The following is a 22,726-nucleotide window of genomic DNA, read 5'->3' on the forward strand; positions in this document are numbered from 1 at the left end:
ACATTATAATAAGACAAATTAATTCTTGCTGTTCAGTTCACTTTTTCTTAGGGTAGTAGTGAGTATATGTTTTTTCTTTTGCCAATCTCTTTTTCTTTATAGTACAAAACTCATTTTTATTTAGATTTATTGGCTACCAGCTCTTGTATTCAAATGCACAATTTTGAATATATTCATAACATGGGCTTATTTCAGTGACACCTAGTAACATCTGTTTAGTATTCATAAATTTTAATTTAATTAGTTTTATTAATTTTTAAAAAATTATATTCTGCCTGTTGCGCTGTCTGTCTAAACAGTTCTGAAACATCCATCCATCCATTTTCCAACCTGCTGAATCCGAACACAGGGGGGTCTGCTGGAGCCAATCCCAGCCAACACAGGGCACAAGGCAGGAACCAATCCCAGGCAGGGTGCCAACCCACCGCAGGACACACACAAACACACACCAAGCACACACTAGGGCCAATTTAGAATCGCCAATCCACCTAACCTGCATGTCTTTGGACTGTGGGAGGAAACCGGAGTGCCCGAGGAAACCCACGCAGACACAGGGAGAGCATGCAAACTCCACGCAGGGAGGACCCAGGAAGTGAACCCAGGTCCCCTGGTCTCCCAACTGCGAGGCAGCAGCGCTACCCACTGCACCACCGTGCCACCATTTCTGAAACAGGTGATTTAAATTTCAATGAGCTAATATGGAGGCATTTAACACATTGGCTTAGAGGTTCTCTTTGGTGCTTCCTCATAACTGTGTTTGGTCAATGTTTGATTGAAGTTTTTACTGTTTTCATATATATTTTTGGCATTGTTTTAAGGTTGTACAGCTTTCTTCACATATTCCAAATGTATATGTGTTAAGGTGAATTGTCATTCTAAAATGATGAAATGTAGGTAAACGTGGGGGACTATGCCCTTTGATAGACTTGTGCCCCATACAGAGTTCATTTCTGCTTTGAGGCCGATGCTTCTGGGATAAATTCTGAATTAAATGAATCAAGGAAATAGATTCACAGATTTTATTTTAGTAACATCTAAATTAAGGGTGCACCAATGAGGTTTTTAATGGAAGTTGCTAATTATGAATCCTAGGGACTGCCATGTGGATACATTAAGATGAATAAGGTCTCTATTTTTAGTAATGACAAAGCATTGCCTTTTTTCTAAGAGTGCTATTTTAAAAGAAAGCCTGCTTGGCCTGGAGTATGTCATGAATCCTTATGTTTAGTTAAAATATGAATCCTTGATTTCTAGCCAATAATGTGAGAACTGGTCATATAACACAGTCAGTTCCATTACCTTGTCTGGAATCTTTTGTTTTTGCATGTCCCATTTTTTTTATTTCTAACAGACATTTTGTTTGCTGAAAGCTGTGACAGAGGAGGTGATTTTGCATCTTTCATTCTGTAGTTTTAATTGGCGTCATAAACAAGATTATCAGTGAATGGAGGGAGGGGCAAAGGTGCAGTTTCTTTCTGTACAGTGGTATATACGAGGCAGTGTGTTACTTTTTGTACTATTTGAAAACCTGGTTTATTTAAACACCTTGTACTTCTTTGACCTCTTGCAGTTAAACCTATTGGGATATGGGGTGGAAGCATGAAAGAGTACAGCTGTAAAAGTTATACTTATGTTTTAGAGACTGCATGAGAATACGTTCAAGCTACTTATACAGCAAAAAACAGTAAAAGAATAATTATTTTTCAGCTTTTAAAAAATGACTGCTTTTCTTTTATTAGTCACCAATAATCAGAAAATCTTTTTAAGAAGATATTTCATCTAAAAATATTTTTTTTCATGTTACCCATCCTGTGTAGTTTGTAGTGATGGCCAAGAAAAAAAAATTTTATGTCATGTTTTCATGCAGAACTGAGATGATAAAGTTTGAAATAGAATAAGTGTCTATGACTTAGACACTTGTTGTTTAGGACAACAGCTCACTGTATAAAAACATCCATGAAAAAAAAATTTTGAGTTACTCTTGCCATATAATCCACATATCCACAATTAGGAGTGTGAGATAAGTATCGTCTACAATAATTGTTTTAATGATGTGCATGCTGATATTATCGAGTATGTCACTCACTGTGCAGAAAACAATCAAAAACATACCTTGAAAGCCTACACATTCATTGTATAATGTAACCTAACCAGATAGACTACTGAGCATTTGCAAAGCGAGCACATAGGCGTTCACGGTCAGCCAGTTAAGCTAGCAAAGCTGCCTAAAAGTGCCTTGAGCATGGGAAAGGCGCTATATAAATAAAATGTATTATTATTATTATTATTAAAAATGAGTGAGCAAACAGTGCCAGGGGATAAAACAGCCCGCAATCTTCATCATTAGATTTAATTGCAAGACGTGGATCATCCTCACTTGCGTGGAGGTGATTTGGCTTTGAAAAGACTGAGGTTGCTTAAAAGACATCAATCTGTAAACTGTCAGAATCTATTTGCTGTTAAAGACAGCTCAATAACTAGATAACTTGTTTCACCATCTCTGAACTAACCACTGCACAGAATATGAAGAACACAAAAAGTTTCAGGAGTCGTCTGTCCATGACAGGTCTAAATCAACCCAAGGTACAAGCACAAAAGCACACAAACTTTAACGGAATCATTCTGCAAAAAAGTTTGGATTCCTCCTATAAATTCCAGTTTAAGTGAAATTGATCTAGTACAGAGTCCTTTATGCATCAGACAAAAAAACAAAAACAAATCCGTTCGAACAAATTATGTAATTTGTTCAAATGGATTATTTTTATTTCCATAAGAAGCATCTGCCTATTGGGCGAGTTTTATTTTTTCCTTTTGGTTGGGGGCCCTTGATTACCAAGCACATTTTTTTTTCTTTCATTATTTAAAACACTCGCTCAGATCCCCACCTCCTCACCTACTTCATCCAGCCCCTATGGCTGCAGAAGATGGATCAGGAAATGACACAAGGGAGGGGGCAAAAAAAGAAAAAAAAAGTCTTTTAGCAGCTATTTCCAAAAAAAACCAAAAAAAAAACACAGGAATTCAGAGAAGGCAAGCCTCTGCACATTAACATTGAAAAATAGATCAAGTGGTACTTAATACCTGAGGTGGACAGTGATGTAAATCCACTTGAGTGATGGAAAACACAAGAAGTACGTTTTCCCAAATTAGGGAAAACCTGAAAAAAGTACATGTGCATCCCCGTCTCAAGTGGCCCTTCTGAGAGGGCTTTATGTACTGGAAGAAATGTTGTAACATGTAACCCTGCTAGTCTGAAACCAGATGCCGTGGACAGGCTGGTGTTTCTGACACACAACTTGAAGTTTCTTCAGTAGAATTTTATAATTGTATTTTTTTTCTGATATCTTTGTCACTCACTGTGGGTATACCGCCGAGCGGGTGTGGGTATACTTATTGCCCCCCGACTTGGAGCCTGTACATTGGGGTTTACCCCAGTAGACGAGAGGGTAGCCTCCCTCCGCCTTCGGGTGGGGGGACGGGTCCTAACTGTTGTTTGTGCGTATGCACCGAACAGCAGTTCGGAGTACCCACCCTTTTTGGAGTCCCTGGAGGGTGTGCTAGAGGGCATACCATCTGGGGACTCCCTCGTACTGCTGGGAGACTTCAATGCTCACGTGGGCAATGACAGTGAGACCTGGAAGGGCGTGATTGGGAGGAATGGCCCCTCCGATCTGAACCCGAGTGGTGTTTTGTTATTGGACTTCTGTGCTCGTCACAGATTGTCCATAACAAACACCATGTTCAAGCATAGGGGTGTTCATATGTGCACTTGGCACCAGGACACCCTAGGCCTCAGTTCAATGATCGACTTTGTGGTTGTGTCGTCGGACTTGCGGCCACATGTCTTGGACACTCGGGTGAAGAGAGGGGCGGAGCTATCAACTGATCACCACCTGGTGGTGAGTTGGCTTCGATGGTGGGGGAGGATGCCGGTCAGGCCTGGTAGGCCCAAACGTGTTGTGAGGGTCTGCTGGGAACGTCTGGCAGAGCCCCCTGTCAGAAGTAGCTTCAACTCCCACCTCCGGCAGAACTTCGACCATGTCCCGAGGGAGGTGGGGGACATTGAGTCCGAATGGGCCATGTTCCGTGCCTCTATTGTTGAGGCGGCTGACCGGAACAGTGGCCGTAAGGTGGTCGTGCCTGTCGTGGCGGACAATCCCCGAACCCGTTGGTGGACACCGGCGGTGAGGGATGCCGTCAAGCTTGAAGAAGGAGTCCTACCGGTCCCCTTTTGTCCTGTGGGACTCTGGAGGCAGCTAATAGGTACCGGCAGGCCAAGCGGAATGCAGCTTCGGTGGTTGCTGAGGCAAAAACTCGGGCATGGGAGGAGTTTGGGGAGGCCATGGAGAACGACTTTCGGACGGCTTCGAGGAGATTCTGGTCCACCGTCCGGCGTCTCAGGAGGGGGAAGCAGTGCAGTGTCAACACTGTATATGGTGGGGATGGTGCGCTGTTGACCTCGACTCGGGACGTTGTGGGGTCGGTGGGGGGAGTACTTCGAAGACCTCCTCAATCCTAATAACATGCCTTCCAATGAGGAAGCAGAGCCTGGGGACTCGGAGGTGGGCTCCCCCATCTCTGGGACTGAGGTCACCGAGGTGGTCAAAAACTCCTTGGTGGCAGAGCCCCGGGGGGTGGATGAGATACGCCCGGAGTTCCTCAAGGCTCTGGATGTTGTAGGGCTGTCTTGGTTGACACGTCTCTACAACATCGCATGGACATCAGGGACAGTGCCTCTGGATTGGCAGACCGGGGTGGTGGTCCCCCTCTTTAAGAAGGGGGACTGGAGGGTGTGTTCCAACTACAGAGGGATCACACTCCTCAGCCTCCCTGGAAAAGTCTATTCGGGGGTTCTGGAAAGTAGGGTCCGTCGGATAGTCGAACCTCGGATTCAGGAGGAACAGTGTGGTTTTCGTCCTGGTCGCGGAACAGTGGACCAGCTCTACACCCTTAGCAGGGTCCTGGAGGGTGCATGGGATTTGCCCAACCAGTCTACATGTGTTTTGTGGACTTGGAAAAGGCGTTAGACCATGTCCCTCGGGGAATCCTGTGGGGGGTGCTCCGGGAGTATGGAGTACCGGACCCCCTGATAAGGGCGGTTCGGTCCCTGTACAACCGGTGTCAGAGCTTGGTCCGCATTGCCGGCAAGTAAGTCGAACCCGTTTCCAGTGAGAGTTGGACTCCGCCAGGGGCTGCCCATTGTCACAGATTCTGTTCATAACTTTTATGGACAGAATTTCTAGGCGCAGCCAGGGTGTTGAGGGGGTCTGGTTTGGTGGACTCAGGATTGGGTCACTGCTTTTTGCAGATGATGTTGTCCTGTTTGCTTCATCAGGCCGTGATCTTCAGCTCTCTCTGGATCGGTTCGCAGCTGAGTGTGAAGCGGCTGGCATGGGAATCAGCACCTCCAAATCCGAGACCATGGTCTTCAGCCGGAAAAGGGTGGAGTGCCACTCTCAGGGTTGGTAGCGAGATCCTGCCTCAAGTGGAGGAGTTCAAGTATCTCGGGGTTTTGTTCACGAGTGAGGGAAGAATGGAGCGTGAGGTCGACAGGCGGATCGGTGCGGCGTCCGCAGTGATGAGGGCTCTGCATCGGTCTGTCGTGGTGGAAAAAGGAGCTGAGCCATAAGGCAAAGCTCTCAGTTTACCGGTCGATCTATGTTCCTACCCTCACCTATGGTCATGAGCTATGGGTAGTGACCGAAAGAACGAGAACGCGAATACAAGCGGCTGAAAATGAGTTTCCTCCGCAGGGTGTCTGGGCTCTCTCTTAAAGATAGGGTGAGAAGCTCAGTCATCCGGGAGGGGCTCAGAGTAGAGCCGCTGCTCCTCCGCATCGAGAGGAGGTCAGATGAGGTGGCTCGGGGCATCTGATCAGGATGCCTCCTGGACGCCTCCCTGGTGAGGTGTTCCGGGCACGTCCAACCAGGAGGAGGCCCCGGGGAAGACCCAGGACACGCTGGAGGGACTATGTCTCCCGGCTGGCCTGGGAACGCCTCAGGATTCTCCCGGAAGAGCTAGAAGAAGTGGCCGGGGAGAGGGAAGTCTGGGCATCTCTGCTCAAGCTGCTGCCCCCACGACCCGACCTCGGATAAGCGGAAGAGGATGGATGGATCTTTGTGCAATATTGGACAGAACTTGATTACGAATGCTATAGTTTTTTTTTTCCCTGCACAGTATTTGACAGAACTTTGCATTTTTACACTAGTATGGTTAGATGTTTGTTCTTGTTTGTATGCTGCACAATTCACCTTATAGCAGAGCAGTTTGTTTATCTGGACCGTAATGTCCATACCCCTTTAGTTCAATTATGATTTATGTTTTTATTCCCTTTGAGTTCTTATCTTGTTTACATTAAGGGTAAATGTCTGTTTAAAATGCTTTCATTATAATATTTTTTCTGGGCTTAATGCAATTTTTTGTGTAAATCCTTAGACCACTTAGAAATGGTTTATTCATACTTAACACTGTTTGATCTTGGTTATACATTTACTGGTGATTTTAATGTTTTTGTGTTATTTTACTTCAGTTTTAGTTAAGTAAATAAGACCTGTTTTCCTTAACTGTTGTTTCCATTAATCTCATTAGTAAGCTACAATCCATATTACTAACCGAGAATGCTAAACCGGATGGACGCAGGGACATCTGGCCATGGGCCGTAGCCGCAAAAAGACGTACTGCGTAGGCGCAAAAAGAGTCCGCGAGAGTCGGCTGAGGAGCCGAGAAAGGCGGACAAAAGAGGGCGACAAAGGCGGATGAGGGCCGCGAGAGGCGGACAAGACCACAGAAAAAAGGAGTGAGCACATAAAAAAGGAGTCACAGAAATGAGGCGCAAAAAGCACCGAAAAAAAGGAAAAGGCACATAAAAAAGTAGTCAAACGCGGGCAAAGCACGAAACACATTGCACACGAAACTAAACCCCCCAAAAAAAAGAACAGATGAGCGCACAACAGCAAGGCACAACCCCCCCCCCCCACCCTGCAGGCACGGGACGGGACACACACCAAGAGGGGGATTCAACAAGCCCATGGAAGACAAAAAAAAAGAACACAAAACCACCCCACAGACCCTACAAGCAAGGGACGGGACACACACAAAGAGGGGGATTCAACAAGACACAGGAACACAAAAAGAAAAAAGACGCTCGCGCAACAACAATCAGCCCCCCCCCCCCCCCCCCCACACATCCATAAGAAGTGACACACAAAGCCACATATTCTAAAGTGAACGTCGACACCTTCACACTAGGCAGCATAGGTGTCAGCATAGGTGGATCTCCTTTCAATAAAGCACTATTAACCGTTCAACTGCAGAAAAGGCTACATATTGACAGTGAGTGCGATCCTCCTTATTACTTATCCATATTTCGCATGCTGAGAAAGACACAAGTCATGAATACACGGTCACGGGTACAAAACGATTCGGAAAGGATAACGGGAACAAACACACGAACTCGAAAGAAACAAGAAAATAGACGGCGGCGCATAAAACGCGCATCTGAAACACCGGGAGAAAAAATGTCTCGGATCCAAAAACGCAAAGCACAAGTGACACCGTTACAGAGACGTGCCCAAATGGACAGACACAATGAACGTAGACGCATACAGCGCGCGTGTCAAAGTGCTGCATCAAAACAAGCACGATTTCAAACCGAAAGAGCTCGCGTCTCAGACATACAAAAAAGGGAGCGAAGAGACAGAATAAATGAACGGAGACGTGTACAACGCGCAAATGAACTGACAGAAAAAAAGAAAGCAAGACTCGAAAAGCAGAAAGCTCAAATGACCGACATACAAAAAACGGACAAGGCTCGATACAAACAATGCACGACGTAGACTGAAACGGACTTTGCGCAAAGCGGAGGCGAATAAAATAAAAGAATAAAATAGCGCGTCACAAATAATGGACATGCAACAAAAAGGCAATCAACGCCAAAAGCAAAACATGCCCGTCGCGGACATCAACGCCAGACACATGTTAAACGCTTACGCCAAATGGCTGAAAACGCCTTCAATAAGGAATCCACTATTGAGGAAAATTCATTGGGATTAATGAATGTCATTTGCAATCATTGTCATTCACTTAACTTCACAGAAGAAACAACTGGCAATACAAATAATGAATTTACACGTTGTTGTCAAAAAGGGCAGATTAGACTGCCTCCTTTACATTCATATCCTGAATATCTGCAGAAGCTTCTAACTAACGATGTGCCTGAAAGTAAAAACTTTATGAACTGCATTAGATCCTACAATAGTTCATTTGCTTTTTGCATCTACCGGAGTACATATCAGGCCACCAAAAGGCAATGGCCCATACTGCTTTCGCATATGTGGACAAATATTGCATCGCATTGGAACAGTGCACCCTGAAACAAATCAACAACGCAAATATGCAGAAATCTACATCCTAGATCCAAATGAGGCAATCTATCAACGAATGAACCTTCCTGAAAACAAACAATGCACAGAGCTTATAATGAGAAACGTCACTCATGTCATAAACAATCACCCATTAGCTAAGTCTATAAAAATGCTACATGAAGTTGAAAAGGAGGCAAATACAAAAGCAAATGCAGAAGTTATAGCGGCAACTACAATTGCTTTGGTCTTGATAAAGGACAAAGAACAAGATCCAAGACGATACAATCTTCCCATCGTTAATGAAGTGGCAATTGTCTTTCAAAGTAAAAGATGGTGAGCCTCCATTTCACAGAGATATTGTTCTACATTTACGTCCTGATAAAAACAACACACCTACATTCCAACGCATAGACATTTGCTTTCCGCTTCTTGATACTTTAACATACCCCATATTATTTCCAACTGGACAGGAAGGATGGAGTGCTACAATTTCAAGATTTAAAAAACAATAATCATGCTATTAAGAAACCTTAACACAAAACAGGGTTTATGCAATGGCACACGGTTAGTCGTCAACACCATGACACACAATGTTATTCAAGCAACATTTCTTACAGGATCACATGCTAACAATACTGTTCTCATTCCTAGAATTGACCTTACAAGTTCTGACCTAGAATTACCTTTTACATTGAAACGCCGACAGTTCCCCATTACACCTGCATTTGCCATGACAATCAACAAATCACAAGGACAAACCATGGACAAGGTTGGCATCTACCTCTCTGAGCCCGTTTTTGGACATGGACAATTTTATGTTGCCTTCTCACATGTTCGACGTTCATCTGACGTTAGAGTTAAAATTATAAATGATCCATGTCAAGGAAGACTCATTCAAGGACAAGACACCATCTTTACTACTAATGTTGTATACAAAGAAATATTCCAATAAAACATTAATATATGCCAAACACTCTATTTGTTATTTCTATGCGCATCATCCAAAGCTGCACACTATTCTATATCTAATTCATACATCTCACTCTTTGTCATGCACCAATGCCGGGGGTTGGGCGAGCGAAGCGAGCAGGGGGCGGAGCCCCCTAGTTAATATCTAATTAACAAGACCAGGCTAGATCTGTAAGACTTACAAATACATTTTTAAAGAATGCAAAACAAAGTCTATTAATTGTTATCATCAAAATCCCAGAAAATATTGAGATAATAATTTTTGCCAATATCGCACACACCTACTCACAATATCCCAAACACATGTATTTTTCCTAAAATGTTGCTAAATAAACCACTTCTGCAAAATGCTGTCTTGGACTAAAATAGAACACACTGAAATGTGCTTGCCTGATGACCTGTCTTTTTCCTATTAGACCACTCAACTCCTCTGTTTTGTGCTTTGTTAACCACCACCATCATGCTATATCCTCAAGCCTAACTGGATATTAGTGACAGTTTTATTACACCAGATACCCAAAAGAAACCACAAGTGTAAGAACTAATTCACTCCTAGTTTCCTGTAAAAGTGGCTAAAATGTTTAAAAAGGCATCTTACAAACATTGGAGAAATGTCTGTTTTTTCCAGGAAGTGTGTGGACATCCTTTCCACTTTTCAGGCATAAATGATTAAACAGTATTTTGAGTGGTTTTTCTAAATCTCTACATCCATCATTAAACGGTACGTTGTTTAGTTGGTTAACCAGTGTGGCAATGCCTTAATATATCAAATTATCTGATGAACATCATTTGTCTTTATCCTCTTTAAAACTGTACTTCAGGCTAAAGTACCACACTTTCTAAGGCTCTATGTTAAAATAAAAATTAATTACTGGTAGGATTGGTTTCAACTGTTTATATAATTTTGGCAACAAAAAAGGAAGTCTTAAAACATGTCTTTCTACTACATTTAGAATTAGAAACAGGTCATATATAGTACTTTTGGGTTTTCCACCAAATTTCATTTAATGTACAGTTCTACAGTAAATCTTTGTTTTTTAAAGTTTGGAATACAGAAAATGCAGCATATGGAAAAAATGATCACATGAAAGAGCAAATAAGATTATTATCTTTTAAAATAAATAGTCAACAAATTTTCGTGCTGTCTTGCATCATTGATACTGTATATCTGTAATCTAGATGGTTCTCACCTGCTATTCTGCAGTCCAGAATGGCTGGTTGACCTGGCAGCAAGACTTAATTGCAGGAAGTACTGAAGCAGGGCCAGGTTTCATCAAAATAATAAATCTTAACATCCACCTTAATAAAAGGATAAGTGTCTGTATGTCTGTCCAGTTGCCATGTCTCTATCATTCCGACAGATTGCATATCGCAAACTTTAACACTGCTTCTATGAATCCCATTAAAAAGGCATATAACAGAGACATGTTTATTGCATTTGTCATTCCAACAGAGGACATTTGCAGTAATGCATTTTATTAAATGTTTGTGCCATCTGTTGAAATGACAAATGCAATGCATTTTATTTAGTATGAAGTTTACAAAGTACATCTCCAATAGATGGTGCACTGCAAAAGATAACACTCAGTTAGTTATTTATTTAATATGAGAATAGTGTTAATTTTGTAGGCAGAAGTTTTATGCTTCTAATGATACAAAAATGAAATGGAATGACAAAAAATTATTACAGAAACTGAAACAGTTCTTTCTCGGATTTAGAACTTTTTTTAATGATATACAGTGGTGTGAAAAACTATTTGCCCCCTTCCTGATTTCTTATTCTTTTGCATGTTTGTCACACAAAATGTTTCTGATCATCAAACACATTTAACCATTAGTCAAATATAACACAAGTAAAACACAAAATGCAGTTTGTAAATGGTGGTTTTTATTATTTAGGGAGAAAAAAAAATCCAAAACCTACATGGCCCTGTGTGAAAAAGTAATTGCCCCCTGAACCCTAATAACTGGTTGGGCCCACCCTTAGCAGCAATAACCTGCAATCAAGCGTTTGCGATAACTTGCAATGAGTCTTTTACAGCGCTCTGGAGGAATTTTGGCCCACTCATCTTTGCAAAATTGTTGTAATTCAGCTTTATTTGAGGGTTTTCTAGCATGAACCGCCTTTTTAAGGTCATGCCATAGCATCTCAATTGGATTCAGGTCAGGACTTTGACTTAGGCCACTCCAAAGTCTTCATTTTGTTTTTCTTCAGCCATTCAGAGGTGGATTTGCTGGTGTGTTTTGGGTCATTGTCCTGTTGCAGCACCCAAGATCGCTTCAGCCTTGAGTTGACGAACAGATGGCCGGACATTCTCCTTCAGGATTTTTTGGTAGACAGTAGAATTCATGGTTCCATCTATCACAGCAAGCCTTCCAGGTCTGAAGCAGCAAAACAACCCCAGACCATCACACTACCACCACCACCATATTTTACTGTTGGTATGATGTTCTTTTTCTGAAATGCTGTGTTCCTTTTACACCAGATGTAACGGGACATTTGCCTTCCAAAAAGTTCAACTTTTGACTCATCAGTCCACAAGGTATTTTCCCAAAGTCTTGGCAATCATTGAAATGTTTCTTAGCAAAATTGAGATGAGCCCTAATGTTCTTTTTGCTTAACAGTGGTTTGCGTCTTGGCAATCTGCCATGCAGGCCGTTTTTGCCCAGTCTCTTTCTTATGGTGGAGTTGTGAACACTGACCTTAATTGAGGCAAGTGAGGCCTGCAGTTCTTTAGACGTTGACCTGGGGTCTTTTGTGACCTCTCGGATGAGTCGTCTCTGCGCTCTTGGGGTAATTTGGTCGGCCGGCCACTCCTGGGAAGGTTCACCACTGTTCCATGTTTTTGCCATTTGTGGATAATGGCTCTCACTGTGGTTCGCTGGAGTCCCCAAAGCTTTAGAAATGGCTTTATAACCTTTACCAGACTGATAGATCTCAATTACTTCTGTTCTCATTTGTTCCTGGAATTTCTTTGGATCTTGGCATGATGTCTAGCTTTTGAGGTGCTTTTGGTCTACTTCTCTGTGTCAGGCAGCTCCTATTTAAGTGATTTCTTGATTGAAACAGGTGTGGCAGTAATCAGGCACCTGAGGGTGGCTACGGAAATTGAACTCAAGGTGTGATACAACCACAGTTAGGTTATTTTTAACAAGGGGGCAATTACTTTTTCACACAGGGCCATGTAGGTTTGGATTTTTTTTCTCCCTAAATAATAAAAACCATCATTTAAAAACTGCATTTTTGTGTTTACTTGTGTTATATTTGACTAATGGTTAAATGTGTTTGATGATCAGAAACATTTTGTGTGACAAACATGCAAAAGAATAAGAAATCAGGAAGGGGGCAAATAGTTTTTCACACCACTGTAAATAAAGTGCTGCAAAGGAGATATAGAACAATGTGCAATAATGTGTAACTTTTTCTTACTTACCTTGCCAGAGGCATTTCACTGTTTAGTTGCTTTCATTGATTTCATTTTTTTTTATTTATTTATTTGTATGAATCAGTGTTGTCTTGAAACACTCAATCTACCCTGTAAGCCACATATACTAGCGTATATCCTATAAGAGTCAAAGACCTATAATTTTCCGTAATTATTTTTTGCTTGATGTTTTGTTATATCTGTACAATGTTAACTAGGTAAACTAATGAATTGTATCATTTGGATATGTAAGGTAATGGATGTGTTTCTCTAACATTTCATGTGGTTTAATGATAAAATTACAGGTCATTAAAATTGTCAAAATATATGATTTAAGCCCACAATTTAAAAGAAAAACTTCTGTGCCATATTTTTTTTAACTTTTGTTAGCATATGGGGAAACATGATCTGGATATATCCTAAAATTTACACCTACTGTGGAACAATTTCACATGAAAAAAATTTATTTTTCCATTAAATGTTAAAAAGCTATATGCAAAACGTAAATGATCAATGCATAATATAGACTGGAGTTAGCTACACAGAGAAAAAAAGCTAATCTCAAACCCTTTAAAACCCAGATCACTCAGAAGAATTGAAACCTTTTTAATTTTCTTTTTAATAGGTTCTCTGAGAACCCCTGTGTTGCAGGGTTTTATGCAAAGAATGGTGAAAAAGTTTGTCTCATCAGCCCTGAAGCATGTCTGTAGTTAGTCTGATAATAAATTAAGCCAAGGGTAAAACTCTTTTGATGCGTTGAATTAGCACTCTGGTCCCACTGGTCTGGGAGAATGGGTTTTAATCTGGACGCAGTTTTAGGTGGACTTTCTCTGTGCTTCTGTCAGTTTTACTCCAAGAACTCTAGTTTTACATTGTCAGTTACTTGCAATTTATTCTGGGAGCAAAAACCAATTTATATTAGAAAGTATAGGCATGTGTGTGAGTGAGCCCTGTCCTGTTTTTTCCTGCATTGTGTCTAATATTACTGTGATAGTCCTAGGCTCCACACAATCATAAATTGGAAGTATTATCAGGAAATCAATGGATGGAATGTTGATGACTGCTGCATAGGAACAATTCAAGCTTTATTGAATATTTGGGTAGCACTAGGGTGTTGTACCGTGTTAGCCATTATGAATGTAGTGAGAAGTCGAGCAAATAACACCTTTTACTGGCTAACTTTTAGTTACATTTTGCTTTACTTCTCACTTGAACATTTGGGTTAATAGTACTATCCAGAATATATTAATTGAGAAAAACGTTTACATTGATATAAAATGTTATGCACTTAAAATGTTTTGAGTATAATTATACTCTATAATCAAATAGTTTTAATAACACAGGGTATTGCATGGAAATATTCCAGAAGAATAATCTGGAGCCTCATGTAAAACGCCATGCGTAGAACTCACACTATAACATGGCGTAAGCACAAAAGCGGGAATGTGCGTACGCACAGAAAAATCCAGATGCAGGAATCTGTACGTACCGCAAACTTCCACGTTCTTCCGCTACATAAATCACAATCAGCGTGAAAAGTAACGCACGTGCACGCGCCTTCTGTCCCACCCCAACTCCTCCCAGAATTGTGCCTCTTTGAATATGCAAATCAATATAAATAGCCTTAAGCTCAGCCTTCTGTGAAAAGACAATGGGAAAAGCACGGGGGAAAAATATAAGAATTTCAGCGAATACCAAGTGGAGGCAAATAAAACCACACAATTTGTTGGTTTAAACAGTGATATAAACAACAAAAGGAAGTTGATCGAGTGACATAGTCTCGGAGAAACTCGAAAGCTCAAGTTCACAAAGTCGCACAGTGCCTGAAATAAAAAAGATGTTGTCACGTATCAAAGTCGGCGTGAAAAGGTGGACTCGTAGCCCACCGTCTGAGTGTCATGTGAAAGCTTATTAGGTACAGAGAAAAAAAATAGGCACACAGTGGAAAAAAGCATGAATGTCAACTTTAATCTCGAAATTTCCACTTTAATCACATAGTTTATTTTGTCATTAAAGTAGAACATCAGAAACTTCATCTTAAAATAGTTTATTTTACTAGTTTCTCAAATCACATAACTAAAGTAGCACGTTAAATGCTTTGTTCTTTGTTTGATCTTCTATGTGCTCCTATGTTTGTGAATCACTACGTACTTCTGTTCTTTCTCTTTCTCCGACAGGACACAGAATCCATTACATTCATGACATTACAGCTCTCTGAATAATTAAATACTGAGATGTATACGTGATATCTTTTTAATGATGATAGGAATGAAATCATGTTATTAAACATGGGAACACGGTGGCGCAGTGATTGTTCATATCTCACGCAAGAGGCTTGCTGCACCATGCGCGACCTTCGATGAAATAATTTATTATAGAAGTACTGTCTCTTTCAAACGTACTAACCTCCAATTCCTGTCCTTACTTTTCTTTCTCCAAATACCCAGTCGCAACACAATCAGCTCTGTAATAGATGTTAAGTCATCTGTAAGCTTAGAATGCCGATTCTTCAAAACTTTTAAGGAACATTGAAATATCTTTGTAGTACATGTTTAATTATTTTATCCGTCTATCCTTCCCAGTGTCGTGTCAGCACCCAGCAAAAATACAACACAAGGCAGGAGCAATCCGTGAACCTAGCTAGCGCTGCGGCACAGTGTCCTCACATGTTTAATTACTAATGATTTCAGATTATTTAATGAAGTTAAAGTTTTATCTGTATACTATAATCAACATATTTTGCTGCATTTCATCTTAAAATGATATCGTCATCATATGCGCTTTATAAAGTGGCGCAGGTTGTGCAATTTTATAACTGTAGTGCAAGTTTACAGTGGGGTAATTGTACTTATAAGTCCAAACAGTTCTACAAGGAGCACTTGATTGAGTGCGTTTATAGTTCTTGGGATGAAACTGTTTCTGAACTGCGAATTCCGTACAGGAAAGGCTTTGAACCGTTTTGTGGCTGAGGCAGCGTGCTTGATACTGTATACCGATAATCTCTTTTTGATCAGCTGCTGCTGTGATTCCCCACTCAGATACAGTGATATAAAATACTCCGAGTGGTTCAGTGAGAGTAATATGGAAAAAGATGATCCGCTGTGGCAAACCCTTAACGGAGCAGCTGAAAGAAGAAGAAGATGCAGTGAGAGTAACAACGCTAAAAGCAGTTATGGTATTTGGAATATGGCTATTCCCTGGACCATTATATTGCTACAGGTTAATTACAATCAGATGCATTACACTAATAAACAATATTCAGTTAATTTCAATGTATTTATAAAGCGTGTCAGGAATGTGGGTCTAAGAAAGAAAGGGTGACCCACACAGGAACAGTAGCACTGCTTTGACGCTGGGTGCTGCAGTCTGCAAAACCGAGCGGAGAAATTGCGTACGCCAGGGTATGAGGTACTGTGGAAATGTGCGTGGCTTTACGCCAAGTTTAGGTTTTATACATCGCGATTTGAGTGTGGAAACGTTCGTAAGCAAGATTTCTGTGTGTACGCACCGTTTATATATGAGGCCCCTGGTCTCTTCCAGAGTTTTTCCATCTAAAGGAGCATTCAGTAACTAGAGAAACAACACTACAGATTATATATAAAATCCTAAGCCTAAAAGTGCAACGATTTTATGTGACTTTTTAATGTCGCATTTTTTGTCATGCTTTAAATCTGGCTTATTTTAAAACCTACATATACATGTTTGGTATCATTCTTTTTAGAGTTTGTCAAACTTTAATGTGATGTTGTTAGATTTTCAGATTCTTATTCTGTTTTTAAATTATAAACTAAAATATCAAGAACTCACGTCCTGTGAGACGAGACTTTGTGCCAAGAGATTTAACCACGCCCGTGGCCGGAAATAAAAGACAAAGAGTAGATGACAAAGACAGCTGCTGTACAGGCTTTTTAAATGCAGATCATGTGGCACGTCAGCAGCAGAAATCCAGCAGCTGATCGGATAAAGAGGAGGTAAAAAAAAAAACTTTCCCATTGTATCAGCGTTTAAGAGGGGGTTTCGGAGGAGTGAATGCATCTCCTTGGGGTCCGATCAGCCTCCCTCTTCACAACACAAGCAGCAGAGATGCGAAGTGGCTGGCGCATAGCGCAGGCCAGGGGGGTTGGCGAGCAAAGCAAGCAGGGGGCATGTCCCCTAGGTTTATTATAATTACAGTCATTTGAAAAAGTAAATACATTCCATGAAATGTTTCATTTTAACATATGTGGACATATCAGGGTTTGATACGTAGTTAAAAGTATCTTTGGATAAAAATGGTGGTGTAATAAAAAAAATGAAACTTTGACTTTGCAATAAGTTATTCAACGAAAAATTTACAAATGCCATTTTTGTCTATAGAAAAAGTAAGTAAGTACGCTGTTGGACTCTTAATAGCTGGTAATGATTTGCAGGAATTTTGGCATTCTCTGTAACTGTCTATCGGTGTCTGAAATTGACTGGAAGAAAGTTTTTCATGCTTCTCCATGCAGAATTTATTTTCTGCTGTGTTTGAGGGATAATCAAATCTCCACCTCAGCATCTCAATGGGATTTAGATCAGGACTTCTACTTGGCCATTCCAGAACGCTCAACTTCTTTCTGTTCAACTGTTCCTTGGTGGATTTGCTGGTATGTTTAGTGTCATTATCATGTTACAAAGTCAGGCTTTGATTTTCAGACAGATGATCTCGCCTTTTCCTCAAGCACCATGTGTTACAATGAAGAATACATAGCTTATCATAAAAGTCAAAACACCCACACATAGATTTTCGTTATTACCACTTTTCTGCCATTATGGAGATCTGAGTTGTAATTGTTTACTAAACGTATCACAAATTAAGTTCCAGTCTTGCATTTTAATTTACTTTACAAATGCCAATGCTAGTTTACTTAAACGATAGCTGGGCAAGTACTTCATTGATTTACCACTCTTGCTCTTAGTATTTATTTGTAAGTACAAAAGATGGATGGTAACATTTCAGTTACAGTTATACCATACGCTGTATATATATTTACTGCCCTCTATCTTAGAGAAACTAAATCTTAATGCAACAAGAAACACAAATTTCTTCTTTGATGCTCCTCTGAGGTGTTGACTTTCACACTGTCTATAATTTACACTGTAGCACAAAGCATTTGTTTAAGGTTGCATAACATTTCAATTTGGTAATGTGTTAAACTGCAAAATGTCTAATAAAATGTGTCTTCAGATGAGTCATGGGTTTCAGTTGCCCACAAACTACTTGGAAGTCTTTATGCTGATATTTGGAATGTATATTTTGACGTGTTTCTGCTTGCACCACCAAAATCATGTTGAGAATGGTTTGACAGTTTAATCCTACTATATGTCATCTTTCAAAAATTACATATTTGCCTATTACTTTTTTGCTTGGTTCTTCTTAGACAAATGTGTGTTGTTATTGATTTTACTTTATTTCACCATGGGGTCTCCATTCTGAAAGATTATGGTCATGGGGTACCCAAAAACTTGCAGCCCTTGGCACTAAGCACAAAATTTTCCTGGACTGGGCCCTAAAAGAAAGCAATTAAAGCTAAATAATTATTGCAACATATGTTAATAATGGCTGTAATGTAATGCTTAACTTAATTATATTGTTTTCATATTTCCTAGATGTACAATGTGTTAGTGTTTTTTTTTTTTTTTTGTGTGTGTTGTTTACCCAGTCAGGAACAGTCGATGATCATTGCATATACAATATCTTATATTAAATTCCCTCTCTGTTTTTTTTCTAATATGTAGTTTAATTTTATTAACAAAACATGCATTATACAGGTTTATTGTTGTAACATAAAAAATGTTAAACCTGAAAAAGAATAGGGGTCCCAACCCAGGAAGCTAAGTTTAATACTTAATATTTGAAGAATAATTTAAAAAGGCAATAATGCCTTGATTTTGAACAGCACAATTATCTATGTTCTCCTTAGCTAGGATGTTGGTTTAAAGACGATGACTTCCTGCTGCAGTCTTCTTTTATGTTTCTAGAGGCGTGAGATGAGGAGTCTGGATGGGCGGAAGGTGATGTTACTTGCCTTTGAATGAAACTTCCTATGTCTGAGAGTAGGAAACAAAAGTTGTTACTGTAAACAATGTAAACTTCTCACGATTTCCCCTGCTGTCCCAATTAATTGGTTCCCGTAAGACCCTAATGAAGTCCACTTACATGACAGTGTATATATGTGTTTATAAAAAATGTGAGGAAAAAAAATAGAATGCAGTGAATGACTCAGCACTTTTGTGTTGCTATCTTTTGCTTAAATATTTACTTGGGCAGGGGATAAATCAAGGAAACATATGCCTTTATCCCAAGATTTTGGAGGGCACTATATAACTCAAAGGGGAAAAAACAAGTGCTTTACCCTCCAATATATCTAGTGGAGTATTGGATATGGCTGCATTTCAAGTTAATGTTGAGATTGCAGTGTGATTTTTGCATCTTTCATAGTCCATGAATAGCTCAAATGATACAGTAAATGTTATTGATGTTCCAGAGCAAGTCACAGATGATCTCAAAGTTGTTAGTAATTGAAGTCTGTTATTAGTCAGGCATGCCAGCTTTACTTGATGATTGTATGAAGTGTGCCTTAGTTTTGATTTTTATTTTAATGGTCTTTTCTTAGGGTTTTTGAAAATTTAAACTTTCATGAAGAACCATATGTATTGTCATTTGTACTTGTTTCTATTAATGCACATTGAATATCATGTGACAACTGCAGTGCTGTTCATTTGATCCATTTATACAAGTCCTTGCCTTAATATGATTTAAATAATTCCCATTGTGATAAAGCTTGGAAGGTAAAATATTCTTCTACTTCTGTTTTTCTAAGCTTTAAGGGATCAGATGGCCATAGAGAGATCAAACCTTATGAACATGATGAAACTGAGTATCAAAGTTCTCATACAGTCATCTCTAAGCTTGGGACGCACACTGGACTCTGAGTACCTGCCTCTTCAGCAGTTCTTCATTGTTTTGGAGCATTGCCTAAAACATGGCCTAAAAAGTATGATTGTTTTTTTATTCTCTTCTTTGATTTCAGAAGCTTGATAGTAGGGATCAGTAGTTTCTTTTTGTAGAAGATATGTGTGACTTTATAATAATTTAAAAAGTTAAGTGTTGAAGACTGATCAAAACTTTACCAAGTTGTGAACATGTAAAATTCAAAAATGACCTGGGGTTTTGTTTTTAATACTTTGTGTGGATTTGAGCATAAACGTATATGTATGCCAAAAAAACAGGAAAAGGCACACCCAATAAAGAAATCTTATTCATAAAACTTACTGCATGTACATTTGTGTACAATTAACAAATCACAGTCATCTTGTAAATGTGCATACATGAACACTCCTCACACTTTACCCCGGTTACCACCCTGAAACAACCATATATGGATCATGGTCATCAACCTTGTACATATGCAGTCCTAATGCTGCACAATTTCATTGGCTGGTAGATCAGTAGTATGAGATACAAGTTCTCATAACTAAATTGGAAGCATGCAAAGAACATTTATTTGGTGGCCTAAGCATGAGTGTCCAACAAGCACAAATCTATTGAATGGCATCATTTTACTGTATCTATCTATCTATCTATCTATCTATCTATCTATCTATCTATCTATCTATCTATCTATCTATCTATCTATCTATCTATCTATCTATCTACTACTGTTGTGAAGGCTATGAGCTCCAGCTGCACAATGCCTGAAATAAAAAAAAAAAAAAAAGGTCCAGTGTCTGGAAATTAAGCAAATTGCTGGTCACCATCACAGTTTTTGTGTAACAGGAGGAGGTAAAAGCATATCTATACTCACTGATTCAGATCAGTGAATGGCATCTGTAATTTGAGATGCCATATTTATGAGTCATTATGCCACAGCAGTCCTGATGATTGTCAGTTCCCATATTGGCATCACAGATGACTTGTGTGTTAATGGAATGTCACTGCTTACAGTTAACAAAAGCTGAATTGTTCTTGCAAGGTGGCCTTATTGCAATATGTGTGCAGTAAAGTGCTCCCATTACATTAGGGAAATTGGACATTGCTGGGAATTGCCCTTTTATGTCTGCAAAAGCATATTTTGCTTTATGTATGTACACCCACACCATACAAAAACTGAATTTATCACCATGGGATAAGCCTGCAGATGATGACACTCATGCAAAGCAAGAGTTAGGAGCAATAAAGTGCAAAAGTGCTTTTATTAAAACAAGCTAACAAAACAGTGTCCAAAAACTGACTATAGTTTTAATGCTTCAGTAATAATCCATAAATAAAAATACTGGAGGCGGTTAAAACAAAAGTAATCCTTTTAAAAATCAAGGTTAAAAACATAGTTTTTATGGACAGCTTCCTGTACTATGAGCCCAGTGCACTCATTTAAAAACAGATGGCTCCTTAGCGTCACCCAATACAGGCTGCTGCAGCCAAGGATGAGTCTAATCAGCAGTTCAGCCAACCTTCTGCGCTGCTCTTAGGCTTGGGTCCCCATAGCTATCTGTGGCTCACATCAGGGCATCATCCCCGAGCCCCCGACCTCCCGCTGTCTGGCTCACGTGCCTGCATCCTTGGCTGCACCCGCAGAACGCCTCATTGAGCCTTGACAAGTTGTTGCAACCGATAAGTACGTCACACTCCAGCTCCCAGATCGCTCAGCTGGAGCGACGGTTCTTCAGCTCTTGAGCATTGGCCACATGCTCCCTCAAGGTTCTTCCTCCTGGCTGTCTGCCTTCTCTCTCTCTCTCTCTCTCTCTCTCTCTCTCTCTCTCTCTCTCTCTCTCTCTCTCTCTCTCTCTCTCTCTCTCTCTCTCATGTACATGCACCAGCTCTCTCCTGTCTTCCTCTTGCCTTATTCTCACCATCATTTAACCTTCTTTTCCGATTGTGTCTGACCCCATCTTACTGTGCTGGCTCCCTTTTCATCTCTTTGGGCACAGTGCCTCACTCACGAACTGCAGAAAGCCAATGAAGCTGTCGCGACAGACTGCACCCTCACATGAAGGTGCATCTCGCCTTAATTATTTCACCAGCTTCCCACAGCTGTGTAAGTATGCACACTCATGGAGATGAAGTCGGTCATTCAATTATTTATTTATTTAGAAATCAGCCACCTTTTTTGAGCCGCGGAGCTGCTATACCACAAGCACCTCATTGGTTAGTTAAAGAACTCCAGCACAGCAGGCATGATGGAGTGAAGATTGACAGAGATATTCCTGACAAGTGACAGCAGGTAGCTGATATAAACTGACTAATAAACAAAAAGTTCTTCTGTGGAAATACGCAGCATTTGACCCTCTTAAAAAGCAAGTAAAATAGTCTACACATTATATTTATCACATTTTTAAATTTTAATATGTTTATCACGTCAATGCACATTATAACAATGGCTTGGTCATATGAATTATACACATTGTCGTCATTTAGCTGGTTTTCCTGCATTTATGTACTGTACTTGATAAAGGGTGTGGTCATTTTCCTGCTTCTCCAAAATTAGTTTAATTTTGTTTTTGTTGCTTTGTTTTTAAGCAAAAAAGTCTTTTATTGGTCAGAGCAAGTCGTTTTGGGGGTCCCTTGGAATTGGTAGAAAAGTTGTGCCCAGAATCAACAGACCTGGCAACAAGTGCCCGTGAACTGCCAGGATTGAAGTATGTTTTCTCTTTCTTATTATTCCCATATCTGCTAGTTGTCCATAGCATTTTTCCTTTAAATGCTACTTGTTATATTATTAGCTTTTAACAGTAAAATAGTAGATAGTTTCCCAAAATGTATCAGGCATGAAATTGGTGCTTATTGTCCGCAGGACTTGCGTGGGGCGAGGGAGAGCTTGGCTCCACTTGGCTCTAATGCAAAAGAAATTGGCAGATTACTTGAAAGCACTTGCAGACCGAAAGGATCTTTTAAGGTGAGTACTTGATTAGTGGATCTGGTTAAACATATGGTGACTGGGGCCCAAGTAA

General features: G+C 40.1%; 2 protein-coding genes across 2 annotated transcripts in view; one reads left to right on the plus strand and one right to left on the minus strand.

The window, feature by feature from the left end:
• LOC127529729 (uncharacterized) overlaps positions 1–22,726 on the minus strand; it is a 455,734-nt gene that overhangs the window by 319,638 nt on the left and 113,370 nt on the right. The window lies entirely within an intron of this gene.
• The window catches only part of LOC114661373 (RUN and FYVE domain-containing protein 1-like), an 85,670-nt gene that overhangs the window by 5,519 nt on the left and 57,425 nt on the right, over positions 1–22,726 (plus strand). Inside the window, 4 exon segments of the mRNA XM_051934143.1 lie at positions 19,600–19,773; positions 22,296–22,333; positions 22,335–22,414; positions 22,570–22,671. Coding sequence (XP_051790103.1) covers positions 19,600–19,773; positions 22,296–22,333; positions 22,335–22,414; positions 22,570–22,671 — 394 coding nt within the window.

Source organism: Erpetoichthys calabaricus, chromosome 11, assembly GCF_900747795.2.
Source record: "Erpetoichthys calabaricus chromosome 11, fErpCal1.3, whole genome shotgun sequence".
NCBI classification, from domain to species: domain Eukaryota; kingdom Metazoa; phylum Chordata; class Cladistia; order Polypteriformes; family Polypteridae; genus Erpetoichthys; species Erpetoichthys calabaricus.